The following is a 26084-nucleotide window of genomic DNA, read 5'->3' on the forward strand; positions in this document are numbered from 1 at the left end:
GGCATGATATCCAGAAAGCCCATTGATTTCATGATTGGACGGCACTTTGAACAGTAAACTGGTTTTACTGCTCTTCAATGAAGGACGAGATGACTTTAATATCAATGGTCACAGAAGTGTTGGGGGGGGGGGAGCTGATTAAAAGTAAACTTTTATTGCGAGTCGAGTCAAGTCATAATTTTCCCCACGTATATTGTATTCCTTTACAGGGAATAGCCTTAGATGCTGAAAACCTTGAATAATAAAGTCACGTATTCGATTCTTTTTGTCATATGTTTATTTAACTGTACTATAACCACGTGTGTTTACGCTGATCGTAGTAAGCTTGGACAATTCTCGTCGTGTGTGACCAAGTTTGTTACTCCGATTGCAAGCGGTTTTAACGACCGTGAACTGTGTGTTTCGAAGTTAATACGGTTCTGCAATGGGTCTGAATAGTGAAGGACAACAGACCCACCGTCCTGGACTCTTTAAACAGGCCAACAAAAAGCATAAAGGTGAAAGATCTAACAGGTCTTTGAAAGGTAGAGTTCCAGGCCGATTTCCCAATCATTTATGATATGATTTTACTGGTTTATATGTAATTATACTGATATATATACATTATATTTAACTCTTTTTCTTGAAACAACATTTACCCTTGGTTTTCCAAATGTAGGAAGAGTTGGTGTGAAAACTATTACTCGTAGTAATAAGTCTACACTGAATAGGGTGGATAGAAAACATCAGGTAATTTCATTGATTTATAAACTTTGGTGTGAGATTATTACTTATGTATAAGAATTTGAACGTAATTAAACACAGGCCATATATATCGGCTTATTCACGATTCAGTTACAAAATAGCATTTCTGTTGGAGTAGGTATTGCACATATAGCACAAAGTAAAACCTTGTCATTGCATTACAATACTCTATTTTGAAGTTTGTAAAATTGTGCATACCTATCCAGAAGTTTAGGCATTAAAAATGGTTAAAATAGGCATTTATAATTATCGAAAAAAGGAAAAAATTAACTCCTTGACATTGACACCTGGGCCCATTTTGGGGGCAGAAAAATTTTATATCTGTTATTCTGATGATTATTATTGTGACAAAAATAGTGTTTTCTCTTCCGTGAAGTCTGAATTGAGTTCGTTTATCTTTTTTATTGATGTAATGCACAACAACGAAAAAAGATTTCACTTTTGGTTCATTTTTCTGAAATACACTGTCAAGCGGTTAAATGCCAAGATATTAAGCTTTCGAAAACTGGCAAAAAAAAGTGGTTTCGTTTGCTTTGTGCAGTGTTTCAAATATGGTTTAACTTGGAAAAGAAATTTATATCATAAATTGATTTTATGCCAAAAAATAAAGTATTCATGGTCTTTTACAATCGGGTCGATTCCAGAGTCACTGTTATCAGACGTGGAGCCCATAGAGGAAATGATCATGGGCTGCTTCAAATATTAAATAGTTCTCATTTGTTTGTTACATTATCTGGAATATTCAGCATAATTTTCATACTTAAGACAGAGTTATCTTGTTTTATTGTTTTAAAAAATCTGACTACTTTTTTGTTTTCATTTATATTGCCACTTATGCGGGACTCCTTCAAGTGCAGGGCCTGTTGTTGTAAAACCTTTCACACACTTCTGAGAGTGGTTCTGGTCAATTGAATACTGAATATGTATCTAAAATGAATAGTCATGGTGGTTTGCAGTGCATTTATAGTGATTCCCAACTTTGAGATGTGAATGCATGCAAGCTAGTCTTCCCATTAAAAGTCTCGCCACAGAGAGCAACAGGCCTACAACAATAAAATTTTCAAACATTACATTTCACTCATAGTTCGAAAAATATGTGTCAGCTTCCTGTGGGAGCCATGACAACAACTGATGACCTCTTGAGACAGTCATCGGTCATACATATACAATACAGTCTAATGCATCAGCAAGATATGTGGAAACCTGGGAGTAACATACTTCTAATTTTTCCTCACCGTTTCTCATACATGAGCTGAGCTTGTCTTAAACAAAAACATTCATGCCTAACACCATTTGGCCAAAGTAAAGTTAATGCATGGCAACACCAAGTTATCTATATCTGAGGTACACACTTACACCTTTTAACTTATTTAAAATGGAACTGAAAGGAAGACTGGCTTCTGAGATAAAAATTAATACTGAGCGTTAGAGACTTTAAAAAAGAGCAATTCTTTTGAAGTTTTCAATGCTCACCACATTCAAGTTCTATAGAATATGGCCTCTGAAATTCATGAATGAACTTAAAACAATGTTAAAAATAGGCATTTATTACAGGAAAAACTCAAAAAAGGTGTTATGCTTGAAAATAGGCAAAAAAAAAACCTATTTATGGCATTTTGCCTGAGCTTCTATGCTCTACCTATCATATTTGAGAACACTTTTAAATTTAGTATGAAAATAAAAGGTTAAAAATATATGAATAATCATACTTGATGATTGATTGCTGGTGAAAAAGTCTTTTAAGTTTGTTTAAGATCATAATCATTGACTTACGGGACAATTTTTCCATCATTTTTGCTGCATGGCGGATGTAATTTTTTCCCCCCTCAGATTTTTCTATCCCATTCATCATAGTTGTTAAAGTGAAATTGTTCTATCCAGGTAACAGCCTGTGATTATTTTTGTGTAATTATATATGTTAATTTTCATTGGAATTGATGAGTAAATTAATTTGTTTTATGAAAATATAAAGATTATTTTTCAGTGTATAAAAAATAGTTTTTTTGTAATTTTTCATTAATTTCAGTGTTAACTAATAGTCAAATTCATTTTTGCACAGGCAAGTCAGTTGCGCAAGAAGAAACGGGATGAAATTTTGTCAAAAAAAAGAGGCATTGGATCAGTGGGTGCTGCACCAGTTCTTGTGGTTTGTTCAATCAAATATTCTTGTGATTATTTTTTTTTTAAATATATAAACAGGGTGCATAGGTTTTGGGGAGGGGGTTATGGCATTTTACTGGCAAACCGTTGCTCCTAGGGACGTACTTCTAATTGGAAAAAATATCCAAATAACGTACCCACATTTAATGAGGTTTTTTCCCAACTTTACTCAATTTTTTTAAATTTGATTATCTCATTGAATATTGTACTTAGAAATGCAGAATTTTTTCAGTTGGCATTGGGGGAAAGACAGGACAACAACTTTTTAATTTGGTTTTTGGCACACAGGGACAGTATAAAAAGTTAATTTTTTTGTTTTAATTACTATACACAATCCATTGTAATGTGAATGACATATCTGAGTACTGCACATTATTTGGATACTTTTTCTAATTAGAAGTATGAATCTAGGACCAACAGTTTGCCAGTAATATGTCATACGCCCTGTTACTTATGCACCCTGTATATTCAGTAATAGAGATTAAAAGTTCCTTTTTTAATTGAATTAGATAAAAATTATTTATTTCAATGTTTTAGCATATATATTTTGTTTTCCCAGCATATAAGGGGAACAAAATATTTGTTGTCAAACATGGTTAGGAAAAACTGGCCAAAAATACAAATACAAATACAAATTGAAAATTTGTCCCGCATGATGAATATCCAAAAATTTTGACAATATCTTTGTTTAATATGAGCATGGAAACAACAAACTCCTAGTTAAGACAAAATGAAAATTTTTCTCACAAAAAAAAACCAACTCCTTTTTAAACAATTCTGGGATTTTGTCCCAATTACATATGACAATTCCCTTGTCCTTCTTGAAGTCAGTTTCTTGCAATTTAGCAATTATTAAATGCTCTACTTTGATTCATTATGAAGTTAAATTTGGTAGTTTCTTAATTTTGCCACTAGAGTGGCTGCAGTTGTTTTTTCAATTGATCTGAATTTGAGTAATGTTCATTTTTATAAACACAGTCAATGGCATCTCCTGCAGCAGTAAGAAGGCTTAATATAGTTTTTTAGGCCCTGTATACATACTATTTACCTAGTTCTTTCACTGCTCTATAAATTCAAATGTTCATAAACACGAGTTGAGAATTATGTAAATATTGTTAAATACTGGTAAGTTATCAGGATGACCGATTACAATGAAAAAACCTGTCAAAATTTATGTGGAATTGTTTTTAAGGTTGAAAGTATTCTTTATGGACATTGTATAATATTTTATCATGTGTATATATTGTTTACAATTTTTGTTAATTGCATTTTTAATTGGGTTGCTATATTTTTGAAATATATGAAATCCATATTTTTATGGGCATCTTTTTCTCATCCACCTCGTTGGGCATTTTGCCTGTTGTGGCGTGATACTTGTATATTTGTATTTGTATAAAGAAGTCACAGAGCTCAAATTAAAGGCATGAATAGAAATGTCAGGCTACCATCAAAGGTATTTGAAATTACACCAGCTTGAAAAAAAAACAAAAATGGAAAAATAAATTACTGTAGAAAAATTGACAAGTTAAATATGTATTTCAATATTTCTATTTTTTGAGTTTTGTAAAATGAAATAAATTTTCTTTTTTTTTAAAATTTAGCTTATTGTTTTGTTTCTGATATTTTTTTCTTTTTTTTTGTTTGTTTTTGTTTTAGGCAGTTATTCCTCTTGGATTGTCTTCTGATCCATTAATGTTCTTGAAAAAACTTGAAGAGTGCGCTGATGGCATTGAAGCAAACTACAATGATTATGGTCATTGTCATATAAGGTATGGATCATGTTTCTATATTACATCACTGATTAAAGAGAATGCGAGATTATGGGAGTGGGTTTGTTACTAGGATGGAGCAACAGAACACTATCCCAATTGTGCTTTAGGGGAGCTCAGTATAAACTAAATCAATATTGAAATATTAATATTCAGATCTTGGGTTCTAATTTCACCTGGAGCCCATGGTATGGTCTTGTGTGGGAATCATATTAATAAAATTTTTTGAAATTTGAAAACTCATTTTTTTCCTGTTTTTATTCAAGTTTGTTATCATTTTTCATTTAGGAATGATGTTTATACTTTAAATTAAACTCTTGACTTGTGCTTCATAATTAATTTCTAATTTATTTTTTTTTTTACTTTGCTTCAGCTTTCCTCTTCAAAAGCAGAGGTTTACATTTTTCATTCCCAAATTTAGTTGTATATATGAAGTCATGGATGCTGCAAAGGTGTGTATATGTATACACATACATTTATATATTTTAAACTGCAAGGATATTTATGTTTTACCAAACATTATTTTATATTCATCACATATTAATTTCTTGTTTTGTGTTGATTGGGTTTCATTATTGTTTGCGTTGAAAAAGTTATGGTTTGAAATTTTATATCACAAAATTTGGATTTACAATCACAAGAAAAATAAGAAAATGTTAGTTGAACATGGTAAACAATAATTTTTGTTTATTGTGAATTAGTTTGTGATACATGTTTAAGAATTTTTTTCATCAACCAAGTGTTCAAAATTTTTATGGTTATCAATAATATTTTGATGCTTAAATTCATTTCAATGAGTTATTTTCTTCTGTAGGTAGCTGACAGGATAGTATTCATTCACTCTGAAGATTCGTATGACGACTATACAGAAATGCTTCTTTCTGCAATATTAGCTCATGCTCTTCCTTCTTGTGTTCATATACTAACTGTATGTATTTTGCAATGTAAGATTGAAAAAAAAAGAAAGAAATTTAACTGTCTGTTAAAAATATTTCAGATTTATTTCTGATCATTACTAAAAATATGTGTGTTATAATTATATCTTTGTCTATTTATAAGGGACTACAAAGTCTTGCTCCTAAAAAAAAGAGTGAAATAAAAAAAGAAGTCTTCAAGAAGATGGAATCCAGGTTAGTGACAATCCATCTCATTTAACATATTTTTTAAATCACTGGTTACTAATACAGTTATTTTGGCCTGGTTGGCCGTTTGAAACAAACTATACTGATTTACAAAGAACAAAGCCAATGTAATTATTAATCACAATTATACTTTGACAATGTTGTGATCTATTATAATAATTTTTATTTTCATATAGATTTCCTGATGAGAAGTTATTCCATGCAGATACAAGGCAAGAGCTTCAAATAATTTTGAGACATATAGGTTGTCAAAAGGAGAAATCAGTTGGATTTCGCGATGCCAGACCTCACCTAATAGCTGAGAAAGCAGAATTTGTGAATGAGGATACTGTAAGTTTTAAGTATTATTCATTCTGGTTGGTGCTGAAAAGTTTGAATCATTTGGTAACAGTTGTTAAGTGAAAACATTCACATTAGTCTTGACAACTGTGTGTGTTTGTTGTATATAGTCATCAAGAACTGTTATGATGCAACTTGTGCATGCACATGTTATGGCCAATGTCGGAAGTCTGGGCATTCTGAGCATTTAAAATAAATTTGATGAAATCCCATAGTCTAGTCATCTTGTGAAATTAAAAGCCAATTCAGGCTTTGGTCAGCTCATATGAACCCCAAGTTCTTGATGTGTGAAAATAAATCCATTGTAGTTTTGATTTTAACCATGAAAAATTGTTTAAAAGTTATACAATACAGCTCTTAATTGCAATTTTTGCATCAAAAGTGGAGTTCAAGCATCAATTTTGTGTATGATTATTAAGTGTATCTTTGTGTGTCATAAATATCAAGTATAAAAATTTTTTTACCCTTTAAAAAAATTTTAGATTAAATATCGTAAAATGCTATTTATTCATTATTATTTACCATCAGCATGGCATTTATTCGTATCTTTTTTAGTTATTCTATTAAAGTTCTTGTTCACTGCTTATTTAAAGGAATTAAGAACTGGCACATTGAAAGTGTTTGGTTACATAAGAGGTAAAGCTCTGGATGTGAATAGCATTGTGCATATTCCTGGTTGGGGTAATTTTCAGATGTCTGAGATCCACTTTGAACATGATCCTTGTGTACCACAAAGAAAGAAATCATCTACGAAGGTAAAGTGTCAATTACTCAATTTCAAAGGGATTTTAAACTTCAATTTTGATTGCATGAAATCTAATAGTTTATCCACAGTATTGTTTATTCTTTTTTATTTATGTCTATTTATTTCTATATTTTTGTCTAACTCATAGCTTCATTACAATTAGTTTACTAATGTTATTCCAAAATATATATCAATTGCAATAGTTTTTTAAAACCAAATGCATCATTATATCTTTATCATTAATGAGTCAATTATAGCAAGATTTTTTGTTACTGATAGTCAATCTTGTTTTCAATTAAGATCTACCAAGGCAGAGTTACAATCAAATTCTTTCAATTTCAAATTATAGCTGTGAGAAGGCTCCATATAAGATGTTCTAGCCTTAAGCAAGAGATTCTGGTTTAATCAAGGTGCTTCTGGAAGTTAATATTGCTTTATTATGTTATCAAAAAATTTTCAGTAAAACTTAATTACAAGTAACTCAGTTTATGAGTGTTTCGTAAGACAAGCAAAATTGTAACACAAATTTTGACTCATCCTAGCGACCTGGAAAGTCAGAGGAGAAGGCAAAATATTTGTCAAAAGTCAGGGAAATATGCAAATATTTCTTTGCTCAGATGGCAAAATGTCATAAGTAGAGCTGAGAAGTTTAGGCATTAAAAATGGTCGAAATAGGCAGGCAAAAAAAGCACTAAAAGGCATTAAAAAGCACTAAAAGGCATTAAAAATGCCTAAATAGGCACTTAAGGCATTTATAATTTATGAAAAAAATAACTAAAACTAAGGTATTTTAAGAGTCCAAAAGCTAGCTAAAAAATTGCTTGCAGTCTCTACTGCTTTAATTATGGTTTATAATAACTGCATTATTATCAAAGTTAAACTGATTTCAAGCCCAAAGTAAAATGTTATTAGACCCTCAGGATTAGGTTAATTACAGGGCCAACCAACATTACCAGATGCGGAACCCGTAGAGAAAATGATCTGGGGGCTCCTTCAAGTTGCAAATAATTCTCGTTTATTTGTGAATTATTTGGAATAATAATTATAATTTCTAAAGGTGAAACATAGCTACCTTGTTCTGTTGTAGTAAAAAAATATAACTTTTTTTATATTACCATATTTGCGAGACAAGCTCTTGACCCTGTGTGGCTGCATCTGTGGCACACCCCTGAGGGTGACTGGTCAATTCAATTGAATAATAAATATGTATGTAAAATAGATAGCCATGGTTGTTTGCAGTGCATTTATGGTATAAAAAAAATCAGAACAAGGACCGCAGAGTCCTGTCTGCTCTTATCCCGCTTGTGGGAGTCATGACCAACTGATGACTATCTCCTCGGACAGTCATCAGTCAGCTATACATATACAATGTAGTCCAATGCCTGAGCGAGGCGTGAAGCATGTGGAGAAGCAAAAATTTCTCATTTTGCTCTGCTTTTCTAACATGGGCTGCTTCATCCGAAACAGTCATGCATGTCCAACACCATATGGTCAAAGCAAAGTTAATGCATGGCGACACTGATCTCTCAGATCAGTTATTGATGTTTAAATGGGGCTGGAAGGGGTTGGGGATTTTATTGATGATTAGTATCAAGAGAGTTGGAAAACTTTAAAAATAGCAATTCTTTTGTTCTCAATGCTCGAAATATCTAAGTTTTACAGATTATGTGGTCTTTGAAATTCTCTAAAAAATTAAAAATATGGTGAAATAGGCATGTATGGCAAGAGAATTTCTAAAAATATATTTTTACAAAAAAGTTTGAAAATAGGCAAAAAAAGGCATTTGTGGCATTTTGCCTGAACTTCCAAGCTCTAGTTAACTAATTTTTCCAAAATTTCATGATGGCAAATTTGTAAACAATATTTTGACAAAATGTGATATTGGGGTTTTCTGACGTATTTTGCCCCCGTTGTTTCCTCATAAACTGGAAGAGAATGATGAAAGTTTGCCACCTTCCAAAATTTTGGCGAACGCGACTCCAGAATGCAAACAACTCAATTTTTTGGAAAAAAACAAACTCGAAAAGTAAACATTCAGAATTTGGAAGGTTAAGATTTTGAGTTATTTTTCTTTCTTCTGGAGTTTTGATCAGGGAAAGTCAGGGAAAAGATCAAGCAGATTTTGCTGTGAACCCTGAAGTGGTCTTGAATCAAAACATGGATTTAAATTTTGATCTTTACATATGTGGAAAAGGAATCATTTTACAACATAATTTTTTAAAATTTTTATGTTCTGTTTGAACAATAGGATGAAATGATGTTGGATGAACCACTGGTGGCGGATCCAGCTACACAGCAATCACTGCAATCTGAAGTAATCTCTGATTTTATAGAATCTAGAGAAGCATCACCTGAGCCTGAAGATAGTGAGTGTAATGCTTTACATATCATAATTTAATGTTTCAAAACTATGTCAAGATGGTAATTGAAGACTGCTGGGAGGGAATGTCACTAGTTTATATACAAAGGAATTGAAACACCCCCCCCCCCATATTTTAATTACCTATTTTAAGACTGTTTTTTTATACACTAAAAAAATATGTATTTGTAATTGAATTCAAACTTATTTCTTTTAGCTGTGAAGCCCAAGAGTGTGAAAGTGGTCAAGAAAGTGGCAGAAGGCACCAGTGAATATCAGTCAGCTTGGATAATTGGTAGTGATGTTGAAGAAATTGATGATGATGACAGTGACGAAGAAAGTGCTGGAGAATCAATGGTTACAGCAGCTGAAGACTTATCAGACAATCCTGATGATGATGATATGGAAGACATGGAGACGATAGATGGAGATGAATCAGTATGTCTTTTGGTTTATTTATTTTGTTTTTTATTTTTGCAAGTATAATCCTACATACATGCTAAACACTTTTTTTTCTTCCTTGAGTATATCTATATATATAAAATTGATTTCCTGTCTGTCTGTCTGTGTGTGTGTATGTATGTTCTCTATACAAATCTACAATTTTAGATCGATTGTCGCCAAATTTTGCATATATACCAAATGGGACCCAACTTAAACGATAGGCTACTTTAAAATTTCGTCAGAGCAGGGCAAGTGCCCGAAATGGGTGAAAAACTGTCGGGCAACAATGGTTTTTGGGCCTCCACAATCACTTTCCGAACGTTTACTTTGGTTACCGTGGTTCCCTAGCAATGCATTTCAGACGTGCATATGCCTTTACAATGGTTTGTTACTTCGTTAATCCTGTTAGTATATGTATATGTATAATAGTTTATGCCTTTATAATGGTTTGGCACATTTCCAATACTCCCAGCAATGAGGCTTTTTGAATAGACGTCATAATCATCATCGCTTTGAGGGTCAGGAAAAGGGGGATCCTCATAGAAATCAGTATTAAAATTTCCGATTTTACAGTAGAAATGCAGAAATTTGGTGGGGTTTTCTGTCACATCAATAATTTTGAAAATTGTATTGAATTCTCGATTTCTGAAACACATTGAGTTTGCTTAAATATATATGAAGCCCAGGAGATTAAATATGAAATAATTAGCCGGACCTACTTCTGAGTTGGATATCCATGTAATAACATTTTGATTTAAACTTTTTATATCTTCTCAAACATGAAAATTAAGTTCTCCGTATTGTCTTTTAATATTCTATCTGCATAAATGGATATAGTTTAGGATGTTTTCAAATTAATTATGGGCCCATTAAGTATATCGAAGATAATCCACAGCTTTAACTAAGCATTTTTGGAAGCAGAAACAGACAGATGGATAACTTGAAGTTCGGGGGGGGGGGGGGATCGAAATACTTAATGCCCCTTAAAAAAGGAAAAAAGCATTTTTATGCTTCTTTAAACCTAGATTTCTTTATTTCATGATTCGCGCAGGAAGTCACCATATTGGTTAACTTAGACACGGTTTGCATGTTCCTCAAAGAAAAAGGCAGATATCACGTGATCCAAAAAATCTCATTGAAGAAAACCCGGGCAGTGCAGGGTATTAAAGCTAGTATTGATATAAAACAGATTTTTTTTTTTTGTATGAAATTTCATCACTCCCAGATTAGACTAATTCTATCTTGGAATTATTCTAATGAAAATAAAAGTTGTAAAAATGGTAAAAAATTGTAATGAAGTTTCTCATCAAGCTTTTTTGAAAGTAAAGGCAGAATACAAAACAAATACACAAATATTCTACTCTAAGTTTTATGTATTTGTTTGTTAATTTTTACATAAGCCTATATATGTTATAGCAAAAGTGTTTCACTGAAAAATAATTTTTTCTTTTATTCAGGCAAAAGATAGTATAGATCCATCTCAATATGATAAAGACATAAATATTGAAGAAGAAAGAAAAATGTAATAAAGTTTTTTTTATTAGGAACAAAATATATTTTTGATAAAATTTCAATTTTTTTTGTTTCTTCTGAGTTGTTTTTCTATTCATCTTAATTATTTTTGTTAGGATGGTTCGTTTTAAAGAAGAAAGAATGGAACAGATGTTCCCTGATGAAGTTGACACTCCTTTTGATGTACCTGCAAGAACCAGATATCAGAAGTATGTTGTGCTTTTAATTTTGTAGTAGATTCTAAATAGTAACAGTGGGCACAGGGAAGAAAATGTAGAGGACAAAGTTTCGCATTTAAGGTGTTCCAAAAATCTTTATGCTAATTATAAATGATGAAGATAAATTTTAGTCATTAAATCAAATTGTTATTCAATCAAACAAAGCCCAATTTCACAAATTTAGGAAAATTTTAGAGCATTTGTCGGGACAAGAAACAATCTTATTTGAAATGAGAAACATAGGAAGAGAGAAAAGTGTCAACATTAGTTTAGCTTTTTTTTTTTCGCATTTGAATTCTAATAAGTTGTGTTTAGTATTATGTTTTAGATTTTTAACAGGTTTTGGTCTCGTATAGTGTCCATCTCAGACAGGTTTCACAGTATTTGTCTGTAAAAAAGGAAAGTTTGCCTTTTTCTTTCTGTTATTAATCTTTTTCTTTAAATATATATATATATATATATATATATATATATATACATATTGAACTGTGTAACACTGGCAGAAATAATTGAAATTCATACTTTTCTCACAGATACAGAGGACTCAAGAGTTTCAATCAAACTCCATGGGATCCAATGGAAGATCTTCCTTCTGATTATAGAAGAATATATAGATTTGAAAACTTTCGGCTCACAAAGAAAAGAGTTTTAGCTTCCGAAGCTGAAGGAGCTCCAGTACGTTTTTTTTTTAACTTTACAATACAGTGTTTTATAGCAGCATAATTTTTTATTTATATTATGTAAGTTTTGGCATAATAATAGTATCTCTATGCTGATTAATAAATTCTAGCAAACATGCATTATATGACAGAAATTCTGTTTCTGTTCTTCCTTCCACCTCACATTTTTCACTTATTGTATAAGCAGCCCTTTTCCCTTTAATTTCTTTTTGTGCTCTGGAGCAAGGAACATAAAATTCATAAAAATTCTAAAATTATTAAAAAAACAGATTTAAAGCACAGGATGTCTTAAAATTTTACATCAAACCTCTTTATCTCAAAGGAATTTACTGCACCAAATCAGTACATTTCTACCTCTCTGTTTTGAAGCATTTTACATGAAATATTTCTATCTTGAAAGTCTAAATGTAGTCATACTCATGGAAGAAAGAATAACAGGAGGTGGCGTGGCCAGCATGTCCGTTGAGAAAGCATGGAGAATCAGAGTTGCCAGATGAATCTAGTGATCGCTCTATTAAAGAGACCAAGTAAGCACAAAACAAGCCGTGGCTTCCCTTGCTTTCCTATGAGAAACATCCCAGTTTTTAAAAAGCATTTACAAATTTTTTGTTCACTTCAGGAACTCAATTTTTTTTTCTCAGATTCTGTGGTATATTTATTCAATTGAACAAGAGCTTTTGTGTAATTTTAGTTGTTTTTTTGAATATTAATTTCAACAACATGGAACCTTTTGCAAAAATAATCAAAATTTACCCATATCTTGTGCCATAAAACTTCTTTGCAGCATTTTAATTTTAAAAAAATTCTGCCAAAGCATGTAACATCTCAGTGCTGAGAGAGAGAGACAATGTTTTAAGGCAATTGAACAAGCGGTATTTGAAAAAATCACAATTTTTTTTTTTTGTGAAAAGAGCATTTTAATGCAAAACATTAATATATATATAATGCCTTTCAACTGTTTATAGTAAAATATTGGGGAAATACAACACAAACACATACCTTCTAGTGCAGGTAGAACATCATTTGATCATTTTTGTTGCACCACGGTCATTTTCTGCACACGAGGGCTAATTAGACCGGGACCTACAATTTATTGCCGATTCCGAACGGCAGGCTTGTTTTTCATACTCATCGAGAGGTTGGTGCGCTAACCCCTCGATGGGGGACTCCCTGCGGTAGCAATTTTTGCTGCGGTCAAGTCGCCGTTTTTTGTTGTACCCCTGTGTCAGGAAAGTTTTCTGACAAGGACGAGCTGGGTATCGAACTCGCGACACCTCTAAACATCCTTTGGTACTTTAGGCGAGCATCTTATCGACCGGGCTACCGCGCCCCAGGTAGAACAAAAAGTTGAACACAGACACAATTTTGAATTTGAAATTCAATTCAAAACTGTTTTTTTTGTCAAATTTTCATACACATTTTAAAAGAAAAGTAATAGGTACAAAAGGAAGACGAAAAAAACAGTCCAAGTGCTTATTTTCCTAAACACTATAGGCCACTCATCACGGTTCGTAAAAAAAGTTATTTATTTATTTATTTATTTTTCTCTGTACTATATCCACATAGCGGAAGGTTCGGATGGGTGGCATATATTTCAGTAATACATGTTCAAGAATATGAGAGTGGAACGGAAGATAGGTGGTGAAATTTGTATATCTTACTGGCAGCAAAACCATAAATACAGTGTCGGAGGAGGCTTGAGCACTTTCAGTACTTTGAGGCACGGGGCCAAGCACCCCCGTGCTTAAGCTTAGAATTGTTTCTGAAATCAAAATATTCTCCTACATAAGGGGAAATGAAAGTGTTTGAGACTTATGGCTGCTCTGTTGAACGTTTCTGAAATTTTCATTTCTGAATTCATCTTGCCGGGTTGCTCGGCCCAGGGCCGCAGCTGGGGAGAGCAAGTGGGTCCAGCGCCCCGGGTGCAGGACCAGAAGTGGCATCGAATTCCTTTTAACTACTTGTTCTACATTGACAATGACCGATAAAGCCTGGATGGTATACGTTATGAAATGCTTGTTTGCTTGTTCTACATGGCAATGGGCGTCAAAATGCTGGTTTTCCTCGGGTGACAAATTATCTAGTTGCGGCCCTGGCTTGGCCTAGTGCTCACAACATGCCTCCCTCCCCATTCTGGAGCAGGATCTCTAGGTTGAGATCTTTGGTGGGGGGGGGGGGAAGGGTTCCCAGCAACCTGGAAAGTCAGGAAATTGGAAAACGGTCAGGGAAAGTCAGGGAAAATATGAAATATTTGTCAAAAGTCAGGGAAAATTCTAAATATTTGGGAAAAGTCAGAGAAAATTTGAAGAGGAAAAAATCAGAGGATAAATCTACATTCAAATGGTTTACCTTCACTTTTTTCCATGGAAGATTATTTTTCAGATCCCCAGGGAGAGGAAAAAAAATCCTTATCAGCATTTTCCTCCAGATCCCCTACTAAGAGAAATGTCTTATCAGTTGAAGAGTGGGATTTTACAATGTTGGCCAAGAAACAATCTGCCCTCTGAGTAAATAGATGAAGGGATCTAAAGTGGAGAGACCCTCCTTTTTCCATTGTTGAAAGCAAAGCCAATATACCAGCCCTTAACTTCTTTTGTATTTCTTCTGAAAAAACATTTTATTTTCTTGTTTTTTTTTTTCCCGGCCTGTGGGTAGAGAAACTTTAGGCCCATTTCACACTGAGCGGACGTGGGTCCAGATACCAGATCCGCATGCCCTTTCACACGAGCACTAAAGTTCTAAAAAATCTTTAGTTTGAAATTTGTGCATAAAAACTTTTTTCCCCAATTTTTGTAATTATTTTTCTCCTTCACCCCTGATTCAGTGCTCATAGGCAGCCTAGAGCAACCTATTCTTTGGTTTAATCTAGAGCCCCATAGAATAGTCTTAATAGTTTAATCTTAGCATAAAGATGCCTTTTCAGTTTGATCGTCACAATTAGTCAATGGGAGAACATAGCTCAAAATATTTTCAAAAGGTTTTGAAAAAAAATCTAAGATCTGTCTTTTTAGAAATGAAATGAAATGAATATGAAAAAATATTCCAAAAACACATCCAATGATGTTCCAAAAAAAAAATAAAAATATCAGGAGATATCAAAGACTTTGCAAGTAGAAAAAGGGGGAAGGGTGGAGACTTTCAAAATGTCTGTGCTTAGAAATATTCACATCATGATTCTGTGTTAAGCCTGGATTACACTATAAAAGTTTTATAATTCTTTTACAAATGCAACCAATAAGCTGATCGGTTGCATTTTCCCGAATGTAACCGATAAATTTATTGGTTGCTTTTTTTTTTAAAGTTTTATAAAATAACTTTCATAAAACCTTCAGAGCGAAATCCCATCCTTAGATTAGTCACATTTTTTTTTTAAGTTTATAGACTCAATATCATGTAACGTATATATGTAGGTATTGGGGGTGGGACACACACACACCAAAACTATTCAAGTGCTTAGGACTTTCAAACGTGTTAATCCAGCCCTGAGTGAACGTCGTACATGGATAATGTTGTTTAATAAAAGTATTTAGTTTTAAAAATAAAAAATAAATAAATATTTAAAACAATTTTAAATATTTATATTTTTAAAATTTTAAAAATTTAAAAAGAAAAAATTAAAAATTTGTAATTAAATTTAAAAGTTATTAAAGTATTCAGTTAATTATATTTGTTTTACAGAACGGCTTATAATTTTGGTCCCGTCAGTGTTCGTTGTTGGCAAGTTTTATTATATAAAATTGTAAAGTATGGACAAAAGGCAGTTAAAGTTACTATATCTCCTTTATCTCAGAAGGAAATGGAGGGATAGACATATATGTGGGTACATCCTATTGATGCACAGGGGCCTTCATATGGTGTTTTTATATTTATGTCAAATAATTAAAAAATTCCATGCAAAATCATCTTGAAAAAGTAGCCAAAGATGTGGACTAATTTGACCCGCATCCGCGTCCTGTGAATAGCTCAAAATAACCTAATGTACGATACTTGTATGTGCGGATAAGGAGCCCGCACGTAGGTTTTGACACATGCGGATGCCGTCTGAACCCACATGAACACTTCAAAGGTGCGGGTGCATTCCACATCGTCTGAAATGCTCTGTATATACCAATTGTTAAAACGGACCTGCGTCCACATCTGCTCCGTGTGAAAGGGCCCTTAACCTTTATATGTTGAATAATGATTTGAATTCAGTTATCTCTGTGAAATTTCCAAGGAAACTAGTGTAGTGTACAATATCATATACACCGTTTGATTTTGTAAGGAGTGGTGGTGGCGGCAAAATATTAGCATCTGTCTGTAATGTGCTTTTCAATGGTGTATTACCGTGAAATGATATACAGTCTCCCCACCCCGTATTCGCGGTTCCCGTATTTGTGGTTTTTTTCCCTTTATTGGATTTTTTCCTCAGCAATCGTCATTTACATGTTTTGTTTACAAAATTTGAGTTGTGCCTGTTTAGGATGGCTCATTTGTCTAGTGCTACTGATAATGCTCCGAAAATACAAAAAAAAAAAAAAAAAAAAATTATATATATTGACTATGCTTGGCGAAAGTAAGTCAGTTGCTGCTGTGGCTCACCACCAGATGATTTTCATGACATAGATCCCCTCTATATTACGTTCTTCACATGTAGAAAAATTGGTAGAGGAAGTCTTGTCAACATACTCGAACATACTTGATGATATGAAGAAGAAACGGCAAACAGAAATTACAATGTTCTTTCAGAAAACATCACCAACAATCAATCGCTGCACCCTCGTTTATATTTCCTTATAATTTTGCGTTACCCTGCTCTTCTCATGATGTTCAATAAACAAAAAATCTATGGTTTCAGTTATTTGCAATTTCCCATATTTTCCCCACCCCCAGAATGTAACCCCCACAAATACGGGTTAGGGGGGTCGACTATAATTTAGAGCATAGTTTCCTAATCTTTTTTGGCCCATCACCACCCTTCAGAAATTTTTTTCACCCATCGCCCCAACACAATCTAACCCATAGGATCCTATATTATACCTGTAGCTTCTACTGCCCCCTGGAACATTCCATCGCCCCCAAGGGGGCATTAACGCCCACGTTGGGAATCACTGATTTACTGATATTAGATGGTTTAGAATTATATATGCGTGTGACAGTGTACGTGCATTTGGTCAGGGAAATTTTTGAATTTGATCAGGGAGAGTCAGGGAAAGTCAGGGAAATGATCAAGTGGATTTTGCTGGGAACCCTGGGGGGGGGCCCAAGCCAGACTTTTCACAAGGGCCTCTATAATGAATTTATGGCATGAGAAAAGAAAAAAAATTCAATCATCCCAGAGCTGGAGTCCTGCCAGCTCCACGACCCCCATCACCATCAAGGATGGGGCTGATATGGTCTTAGCCAACACCCCCTGAACAAGGTGTTGTTGATTTCTGTAGCGGGTGTTGCCCAAGCCCTAGGCCTACGACGATTCTCATCATTTTATGGGCAGTTATTTATATAGGCATATTATTTCAGTAATACATGTTTGTTTTTTCACGCAATAAATTCACTAAATTGGGGGCCCGTTACCTATCTAACTTGGGGTTTCACCAGAAGTCCCAGCCTTGGCGTCCTGCTCTAGGATGGGAGGCCATGGTGCTTGAAACCCAACAGCTCTAATGCCAACCACCCCCTTCCCTGCCACCGAGCACTCGCACGTTTGAAATACTGCTGATTAATATTATGTAGTCAATCAGGATGGTATCAGAAGTCAGGGCTGTAACTGGGAAGGGGGAGGGGGGAGTAATTCTGTAACGGCGTTATGAAATTAATCAAATTTTGAAGTTGTGGGGCGGCAAATTAGTTTGTCCCGGCCTGCAAAAATCGTAGCTACGGCCCTGTCAGAAGGTGCTCGAGCACCTCAGAATTGATTCAGAAATCAAAATTTATCATGTAAAGCTTAAGATGAGCGCCCATGGGCCTGAAACATCTTTAAAATTCCTCGGGTCTATCATAATGATGAATGAAACAAAAAGGAAAAATAAAGAGTTAAAAGAAAAACTTATGAAAATTGCACTTTTTATTAGAGCTTCGTATTATTTTAATTAATCATATTCCCATAGACATTAATGGGATACATCTAATTTCTAAAATAAATTGAAGTCACTGAACTAAAAACTGACGAGTTGAGAGTAAAAAATGATCTTCCCTTTTCAAAAATAAATTATAAACATAACACCCCCTTATATAAGGATAAGGTTTTATCTTTCCCCATTATTGGATCATGTAGATTACCTGAAGATGCATTAAACAGTCATGGTGCTAAAATTTATTCAGTTATTAATATTGTAAAAGAATTTGATCCGACAAAACACATATTAAGTATAGGGAAAATAGCGGTTTGTTTGGGCTTACTTGTCAGCCCATAGGGTTGCCACGACGGCTTCAGTTTTTATACCATATGTCACTTCCATGTATTATAACCTCCTTGGGTGATACTGGTTAGAGACATGAAAATATCTGCTCTTTTAAAGATATTTTGTTTTCTTCCAGAGGCGAAAGAAGCTGGGAAGATCACTTACAACATTTATGTACAAGCTAAGTCCAACGGCAAATTTGGCTTATTATAGAATTTTATTTGGCCTGCAAAACAGTTTAAAAAAAAAATTAACATTAATATGCATTTAGTACAAAGTTAAATGTGATGTGTGTACAAAAATAGTATGGTGTGAACTACAAATATTGTTCGCCAATCAAAAATATTTCACATTAATCAAAGCAAATATATTTATATTACCTCTTTAAGATGAACTTGCTTAATACAAATGAAATGTTTTTCTATTTGGACATAATGAAATCACTATTTTGTTGATTAATAAAAATTACATCTGTATGAAATATTTTTGTGGCTTCATCTTTATGAGACTTGGCTGCATTGATTTCATGAGTGTAGACAAATATCAGTTTTATTTGTCCCTGAAACTGCTAATTCAGCTTTTGTTATACACTACCAAAGTAGTCATGGGGGAATATATAGCCCTCAAGTCATTTTTGTATAAGTTTGTGCATCCATGACTTGGAACAGAGTTTCCAAGTGCTTCCTTTTCAGAATTTTTTTTTCTCATCTCCCCTCTGTAACCAGGCCCGTCATTTATCATTTAGGGGGGGGGGTGCAGGGCTTTTGAAAATACACTAAAAGTGGTGTATATATATATATATATGTATATACAAATATATATACATACATTGAGTATATGTGCTTTGCCCCCCTCCCCCCTGGAAAAAGTTGAAATGACGACCCTGTCTGTAACTCAAGATTACCCATAGTACCCAATATTATATCCGTAGCTTCTACTGCCCTCCTTGGACCATTCCATCACCCACTTTGGGAAACACTGACTTAGAACATCGGGAAAAGAAGAGGATTTTTGATAAGAGGTCTGAAAAAAGATTCAGTTTCAGAAACGTGGTGTGAGAGATGTTCTGTTGTATTATGATCTACTTCTGCTTTTGTTCAAAAAATTACACTTTAGTTTTTCCTGTTTGTAAAGCTCAATTTTTTTCCTCTTTTTCAAACAGCCAGGTTCATATGTTTGCATTCAGATTATGAATGTTCCATTGTCTGTATTGGGTAAGACATTTTTTGTAAAATTTATTCAATTCACTTGTTTAATTTTGAAATGAAGCTTACATTATGTGTGTTGCTTATACTTTTAATTCATAATAATCTACATGAATGTGAAATATATGTATATTTTTTTATTTTCATATTTTTTTCAGACGAGGATGATAAATGCTCTCTTGTTGTTTTTGGACTTCTACCGCATGAACAAAAAATGTCTGTGGTCAATGCACTGATCAGGAAACATGCATCCTGCAAAGTACCAATCAAATCTAAAGATAGGTTGATATTCCATGTCGGGTTTCATCGTTTCATTTGTCAGCCAATTTTTTCTGTTAATGGGTCAGGAAGCAAGTTCAAAGTAAGTTCATTTGCATGAAATTAATATTTGAAAAAAATTGAACAGACTAAAAATGTTGTGTGACATATGTTTTCTTGGTGTTACTGTGCAAAGGTATACATTGAATAAACTGGCATTTGTGTCTATATTTGTATTCTAATAGTTTCATGCAAGATTTATTCATCATTTTTAATGGTGTCTTCACTTGCATAACAAACAAAAAATTAACATAAAGATGGGGGATTTTTTTTTGCTTGGTTAAGTCATGAAATTAATAGGCTATCTGGATATTATTTAGAGGTGAAGTTCGGAAAAAAGTGTCATGCTCTCCACTGGGAATTGAACGCAGGACCTCTTGAATACTGGACAAATGTACTGACCAATATATCACAAACTCAGCAAGTCATGTTAATGTGCAAGTTTTAAGGAAAATGGATCGTCTTTTTTGTGGTGTAAATGGTCAGTGCACTTGCCCATTATGCAAAAGGTCTTGCATTCAATTCCTGGTGAAGAGAACTACACTTTTCTCTAAAGTTCACCTCAGCATCATATCCAATTAGCCTCTTGATTTAAAAAATGAACACATTTTACAGAAAAGCATAAATCATGAAAAACTGAAAAAAGCAATGAAATTGATAGAAATGAAAGAGGTCTAAGTGTTTTAAGCAATTCGTTATTTAACAAAATGCAAGTGATAGATTGTATCTATCATTATGTTTGTTTTAAACACATACATTGATGAATGCAAGAGATTTTGCCTTGACAAAGTTTACATTTACCAAGTTGATATTCTTGAAAGTATTGTTTGCCAGGATTGGGAAATGATTTTCATGAAAAAAAAAGTTTGTGTGAGAAATATTTTTACACGGGATCATTTTTATTTACAAGAACAAAAATACTTGAAAACAAAATACAATCTAGAAAAATTTACATTTTGCCTTTTATGGCATTGTTTTTTTTTTCTTCTCTAAAGTGTTTTAAAAAACCCATCTTTATGTTATGATCTCTGAATCGCAACTTGGATTTGAATTATGTCTCAGTCATGTCAGAAAGATAATAATTATGCTCAAGTAGCTTGAAATCTTAAGAAAAATACAGGGATAGTGGTAGAATGAATAGATTATTTTACATGTATGATGGAATTATGCAATATTACAGTAGTTACATATAGTTTGTTTTCTCCACTTATGATTTTCAATTTTTTTTTTTAAATTTCCAGTATGAAAAATTTTTGCGAAATGGAGAAGCATATGTATCATCGTTCTTTGCTCCTGTTACATTTCCTCCAGCCTCTGTTGTTGTTTTCCATCAAAAATGTGATGGTTAGTGTCTTTGAAAAAATAATATTGTGCTATTTATATTTTCCACATATCAGGATTTGTTCTGAGCGAAACAGGTTCTAAATTTAAGATTTTTTTATGGCTGAAACACTATAAAACATAAAGTAGAAAGCAAAATATTTCAACTTTTCATAACACAAATCAGTGGATTAAAGTGGACAAATTAATTGAGGTCTTTAACAACATTGCATAAAGTTAAACCAAAAAAAGTATTACTTCTTTCTAGAGATGTGAAGTGAGAATATTCTCCTGGGTGTAAAAATTAGAGAATAATCAAGAATATTCATTTTTCTTTTAAATAATTTAAATTTTTTTACTAATTTTGTTTATATTGTGAAATATAAATCAGTTTTCATAGCCTGAAACATTTACAACAAAACAATTTTTAGTGTAATCACCCGAATGACAACTTTTAGTTCGAGAATATTCTCCAGGTCATGAGAGGTTTTAAAAGTTTGGTTGTGAAGATTTTAGAAACCTTTAGATTAAAACCTTAAAAAAATTATACATTTCTAACTTAACTACTACATACATTTAGTTACATAGTTAAACTACATACATTTTCAGAAATAAGTTCACAACAAAAGAAATTAAATCAAAGTTGATAGATAAAGGAAGCTATTCTTATATAATCACCTTCATTCTAAGAAGATACAGAACTGTTGTTTTTTCAATGCACAGACACTTATAAATTCTGTATCACTCACATTCTTTAGAAGTTGTGTAATTCAGCCCTGTTGGTTTAATTTTCTGGCTTTCAAACTTCAATATTGTGGTCTACAAACTTCAATATACCAATCTTCTTAACAGGAAGAGAGACAGGGGCAGAGAATATTCTCTCAAAGGACTACTATTATAAATTACTAGAGAATATTCTTATCAAAAATAATAATTATTATTATACAAAAAGAATTTTATTATTCTCAAGTTATTTATCAAGATTATTTATTATAATACATGTTATTACATATATTCTTGATAATACTCTCAGGAAAGATTTCGGGAACTGAAGAATATTCCCCAGTAATTTATGAAAGTAGTCCTTCCAGAGAATATTCTCAAGGATATTATATGTAACTATATATATATTATAAATAACAGGAGAATATTCTCAAGGATATTATATGTAACTATATATATTATAAATAACAGTAGAATATTTTCATCAAGAACTTATAAGAATATTCTGAAGTTATTTATAATAGTAGTCCTAGCAGAGAATATTCTCCTCGATGAGAATATTCTCCGAAAGGTTATTCTCAAGAATTTTACATATCTACTTCTTTCTCTCTTTTTTTTTGTAACTCAAAATATTGCAATAGAATCAAATGACTTTAAATGTTTCAATGGTATGAGTTTTTGATATTTTTCCTTTCAAATATAATATACAGGTGAAGTGGAACTTGTTGCCACAGGATCAATCATCAATGTTGATCCCAACAGGATTGTGGTGAAAAGAATAGTCTTGAGCGGCCACCCTTTTAAAATTTTCAAAAGAAGTGCAGTGGTGCGATATATGTTCTTCAATAATGGTATGATTTCAATTTTTCTCCCATGGCCTTTTCTGGACAATTTTAGCTTTTCATACCATGGAAAAATATATATTTAAGATACATTTTTTCTTTCAAACTGAGCACAACTCCAGTCTATTGCCATTGACAATTTACTACCAAATAAGTTGTGCTGAAGATGTGCACGTGTACCTATTGGTCTTATAGCGTATGACCAATGTGTGAAGTGTGTGTTGTGTGTGAATTTTTAGTGCTGCCATCTATTTTTCAAATTATGAGTGAAGTGGAATGATTGAATATTAGTACTGATGTAGATCTGTTGCTTTTTGTGACAAAATTTATTAATTTAGAAATTGGCTCTTATTCATTCCTTGAAGTTTGGAACTGCAGAAAACCAACTTCAGCTGACCACTACATTTAAAATATGCTATAACAAATTTTTATTATGGTTTAACAAATATATTGTCTGTTACTGAATTTTTGACTTGTCAAAAGATCTCGGCTCTTTTTATTCAGGATTCACTTTTCTCTGAAGCAGATTTTTTTCTTGTCTAAAATTATACTCTGCAGACTTCATGTAATTATCTTTACTTACCCTTAAAGACTGATGTTTTCTTCAATTCCAAGTTATATATAACTCAAAGTAAGGGATTATTTTATCCTTAATGGGATGCTGTAAAAAAACAAATTTACCTGGATGTTCTTTGACAAACAAATATGCTTTGAAACAAGAGGAAATTTAAAATTCATTGTTAGAGTATAGCGCCTATGGCTGCTGTATACAAGCAACATGGAAAAATATAATTGAAAAGGGAATTACTGAAAAGATAATTCTTTTTTTAATTATATCATTAATTATTTGCATTTCAGTCATTGAGAATTTTCCCCGTGTTAGCCAGGAAAATAGTGAGGAAAACCAATATGGCAGGATTACCTGTATTAACCCGCATTGGGTTAGAGCTTATGAAAGCTAAATTTTTATTATCATTATCAAATTCTTGGACAAAACACCTTTGCTTACAGTGAAGACTATTATTTTATTCTTATTGTATTTATTCAGTACTGAATATAGATTGATATCAGTCTTCTAAATTTTTCCTGTGATCCTTATTTGAACCCAGTATGCCAGGAATGGACCAGGCTCCCACATTTAGAAAGCTATTTTTACAGCATGCTGGCTAATGCAAGGGGGGTATACTGAATTCTACTAATTGAGCTTTATCCATTGATATAGTTATCCATCTAATACATATGTCTCCTAAAATATATTTTTTTAATTTTTCTGCAGAAGATATCGAGTTTTTCAAAAAAGTGGAACTAAGGTCTAAATGTGGCAGAAAGGGCCACATAAAAGAAGCTCTTGGTAAGCTAGAATTTTTTTAAACTTCTTATTGCATTTGTCTAATTTTTCAATTTGAAAAGCTATTGACATTTTGATGAGCCCCATGGTTTCATTCCACATGTAAGCCAACTATATAAATGTCAACTCCACCAAAACAAATTAGTGAGGTTTGTCCAAAGGTTTTTTTATAAGAGTGCTTAAAGTGTTAAGTGTATTATTTACACATAAAATAGTATTAAAAATTCAAAATGCTACTAAAATTTATTCTTTGCAAAACAAATACATTAAAATCAAAAATTTGAAACAGTGTCTGATGAAAGAAAGAAAAATTTCCTTATGCTTTTGCATTAGCAGTTGAAACTTTTTTTCAATTATCCAAAATTCAACATATGCACAAAAAAAAGTTAAAAAGTATGTATAAAATAAAAAATCCAAAATATGCAAACTTGCAAACTCCTCAGTTTAGATTTCAAAATTTTGGATCAAACTGTTCATTTTGTAAATTAACTTGACTCTAGTACTTTGTAATCTTATTTCTTTTGCCAATCGCCCTCAAGTCAATCTTCAATGAAGAATTAAATTTGTCAGTAGATAATGATCAAGAAAAAAAACTAATGTTTTTTTTTTTTTTTTTTTTTTAAATTTACACAGATTCTTAAATGTAAATTAAGCAATTTAGGGAACTGTATTTTTTTTTACTCCCCCATCATTAATAATAAAATCAAGGTTTCCTCAAAATCCAAAGAAATTTTGGAATCACTTTGGTGTAAAGCCATGTAACTGTTTCATTTCATCATATGATTGGTTAATGATTGGCAATTATTACAATTAATTCTCCTTCATTCTGTATTTATATTTTGGATTCAAAACATTTGATTATTTATTTTAGCAGGGGTATTACTAGAGCCATTTCTTTGTTTTTTAGGTTCCCATGGGCACATGAAATGTGTGTTTGATAGACAGTTACAATCGCAGGATACGGTTTTGATGTCTTTGTATAAAAGAGTGTTCCCAAAATGGACTTATGAAAAAGATGTTCCTGCGCCTGTATCACCTTATGAGAAACATAATGAAAATATGATAATTTAATTAAAACTCTGGATTCAAAACCATCTGTATTTTTTTATATTTTATTGGATTGTGTTTTTATTTGCAGACAAGGTATATCGAATATTGAAGTATATACAATGTATATGAAAGGTGTTGATGTCCGGCACTGTTTGACTAAAATGATAAAATATGTTAATTAAGTGAAGTCAAGCTGCAATATTTCTTTTAAGGGGTGCTTCGTTCCTTCCATTATATAATTTTTGTGGAAAAGGGAAGGAATTTTTTGGTAAACAAAAAAAATCAATAAGTATTCTTTATTTTGGTTTTTTTCCTCAGCTGTGTAAATTTTAATACATTTCTATTCAAGAGAAAATATAACATGAAAAAAATCAGTCTACTTATCTGATAATAAGGTTGAAACTTGTATTATATGTGCATGCAAACATTTTGTCAGAAAAATATTAATTTTAAGAAACTGGAAAGAAAAATTTAGAAACTAGTATCATTGTAACATTAATTGACAAAACTAGCATTCTTATACCCAGCGCTCATTTTTTCCCTTATTTAATAGTTTTTTTTCTTTCCCCAACCCATGTTTTCACCAATGTTCATCACCTAAGAAAGTGAATTGAAATGCCAAGAACCACTGTTTAGAAGTTTAACATGTGCTCAAACAGTAGCGCAAAACTTCCTGAAACACAGTGGGATCATTGAGTAGGTTACCAGAAGCATTATTTCTCATACTTCCAGATGAGACGATAAATGATAGATTCACACTTCAGCATAGTTTTCCTGTGAAAAAAT

General features: G+C 32.5%; 1 protein-coding gene across 1 annotated transcript; it reads left to right on the forward strand.

The window, feature by feature from the left end:
* The first annotated feature begins 174 nt into the window (after positions 1–174).
* Tsr1 (Tsr1 ribosome assembly factor) lies at positions 175–25342 on the forward strand. Its single transcript, XM_089243181.1, has 20 exons — positions 175–524; positions 659–729; positions 2804–2890; positions 4561–4673; positions 5047–5125; positions 5488–5601; positions 5733–5803; positions 5992–6145; positions 6748–6909; positions 9148–9265; positions 9476–9696; positions 11160–11224; positions 11331–11423; positions 11966–12107; positions 19655–19706; positions 19856–20058; positions 21257–21359; positions 22769–22909; positions 24177–24251; positions 25156–25342. Exons 1-20 carry the CDS (start codon positions 425–427, stop codon positions 25317–25319), a joined length of 2328 nt encoding a protein of 775 aa, XP_089099307.1. The 5' UTR covers positions 175–424; the 3' UTR covers positions 25320–25342.
* Positions 25343–26084: the final 742 nt, after the last annotated feature.

Source organism: Pholcus phalangioides, unplaced genomic scaffold (assembly GCF_987345545.1).
Source record: "Pholcus phalangioides strain wild (caught in Gottingen) unplaced genomic scaffold, Ppha-v1.0 ptg000015l_1, whole genome shotgun sequence".
In the NCBI taxonomy this organism is placed as follows: domain Eukaryota; kingdom Metazoa; phylum Arthropoda; class Arachnida; order Araneae; family Pholcidae; genus Pholcus; species Pholcus phalangioides.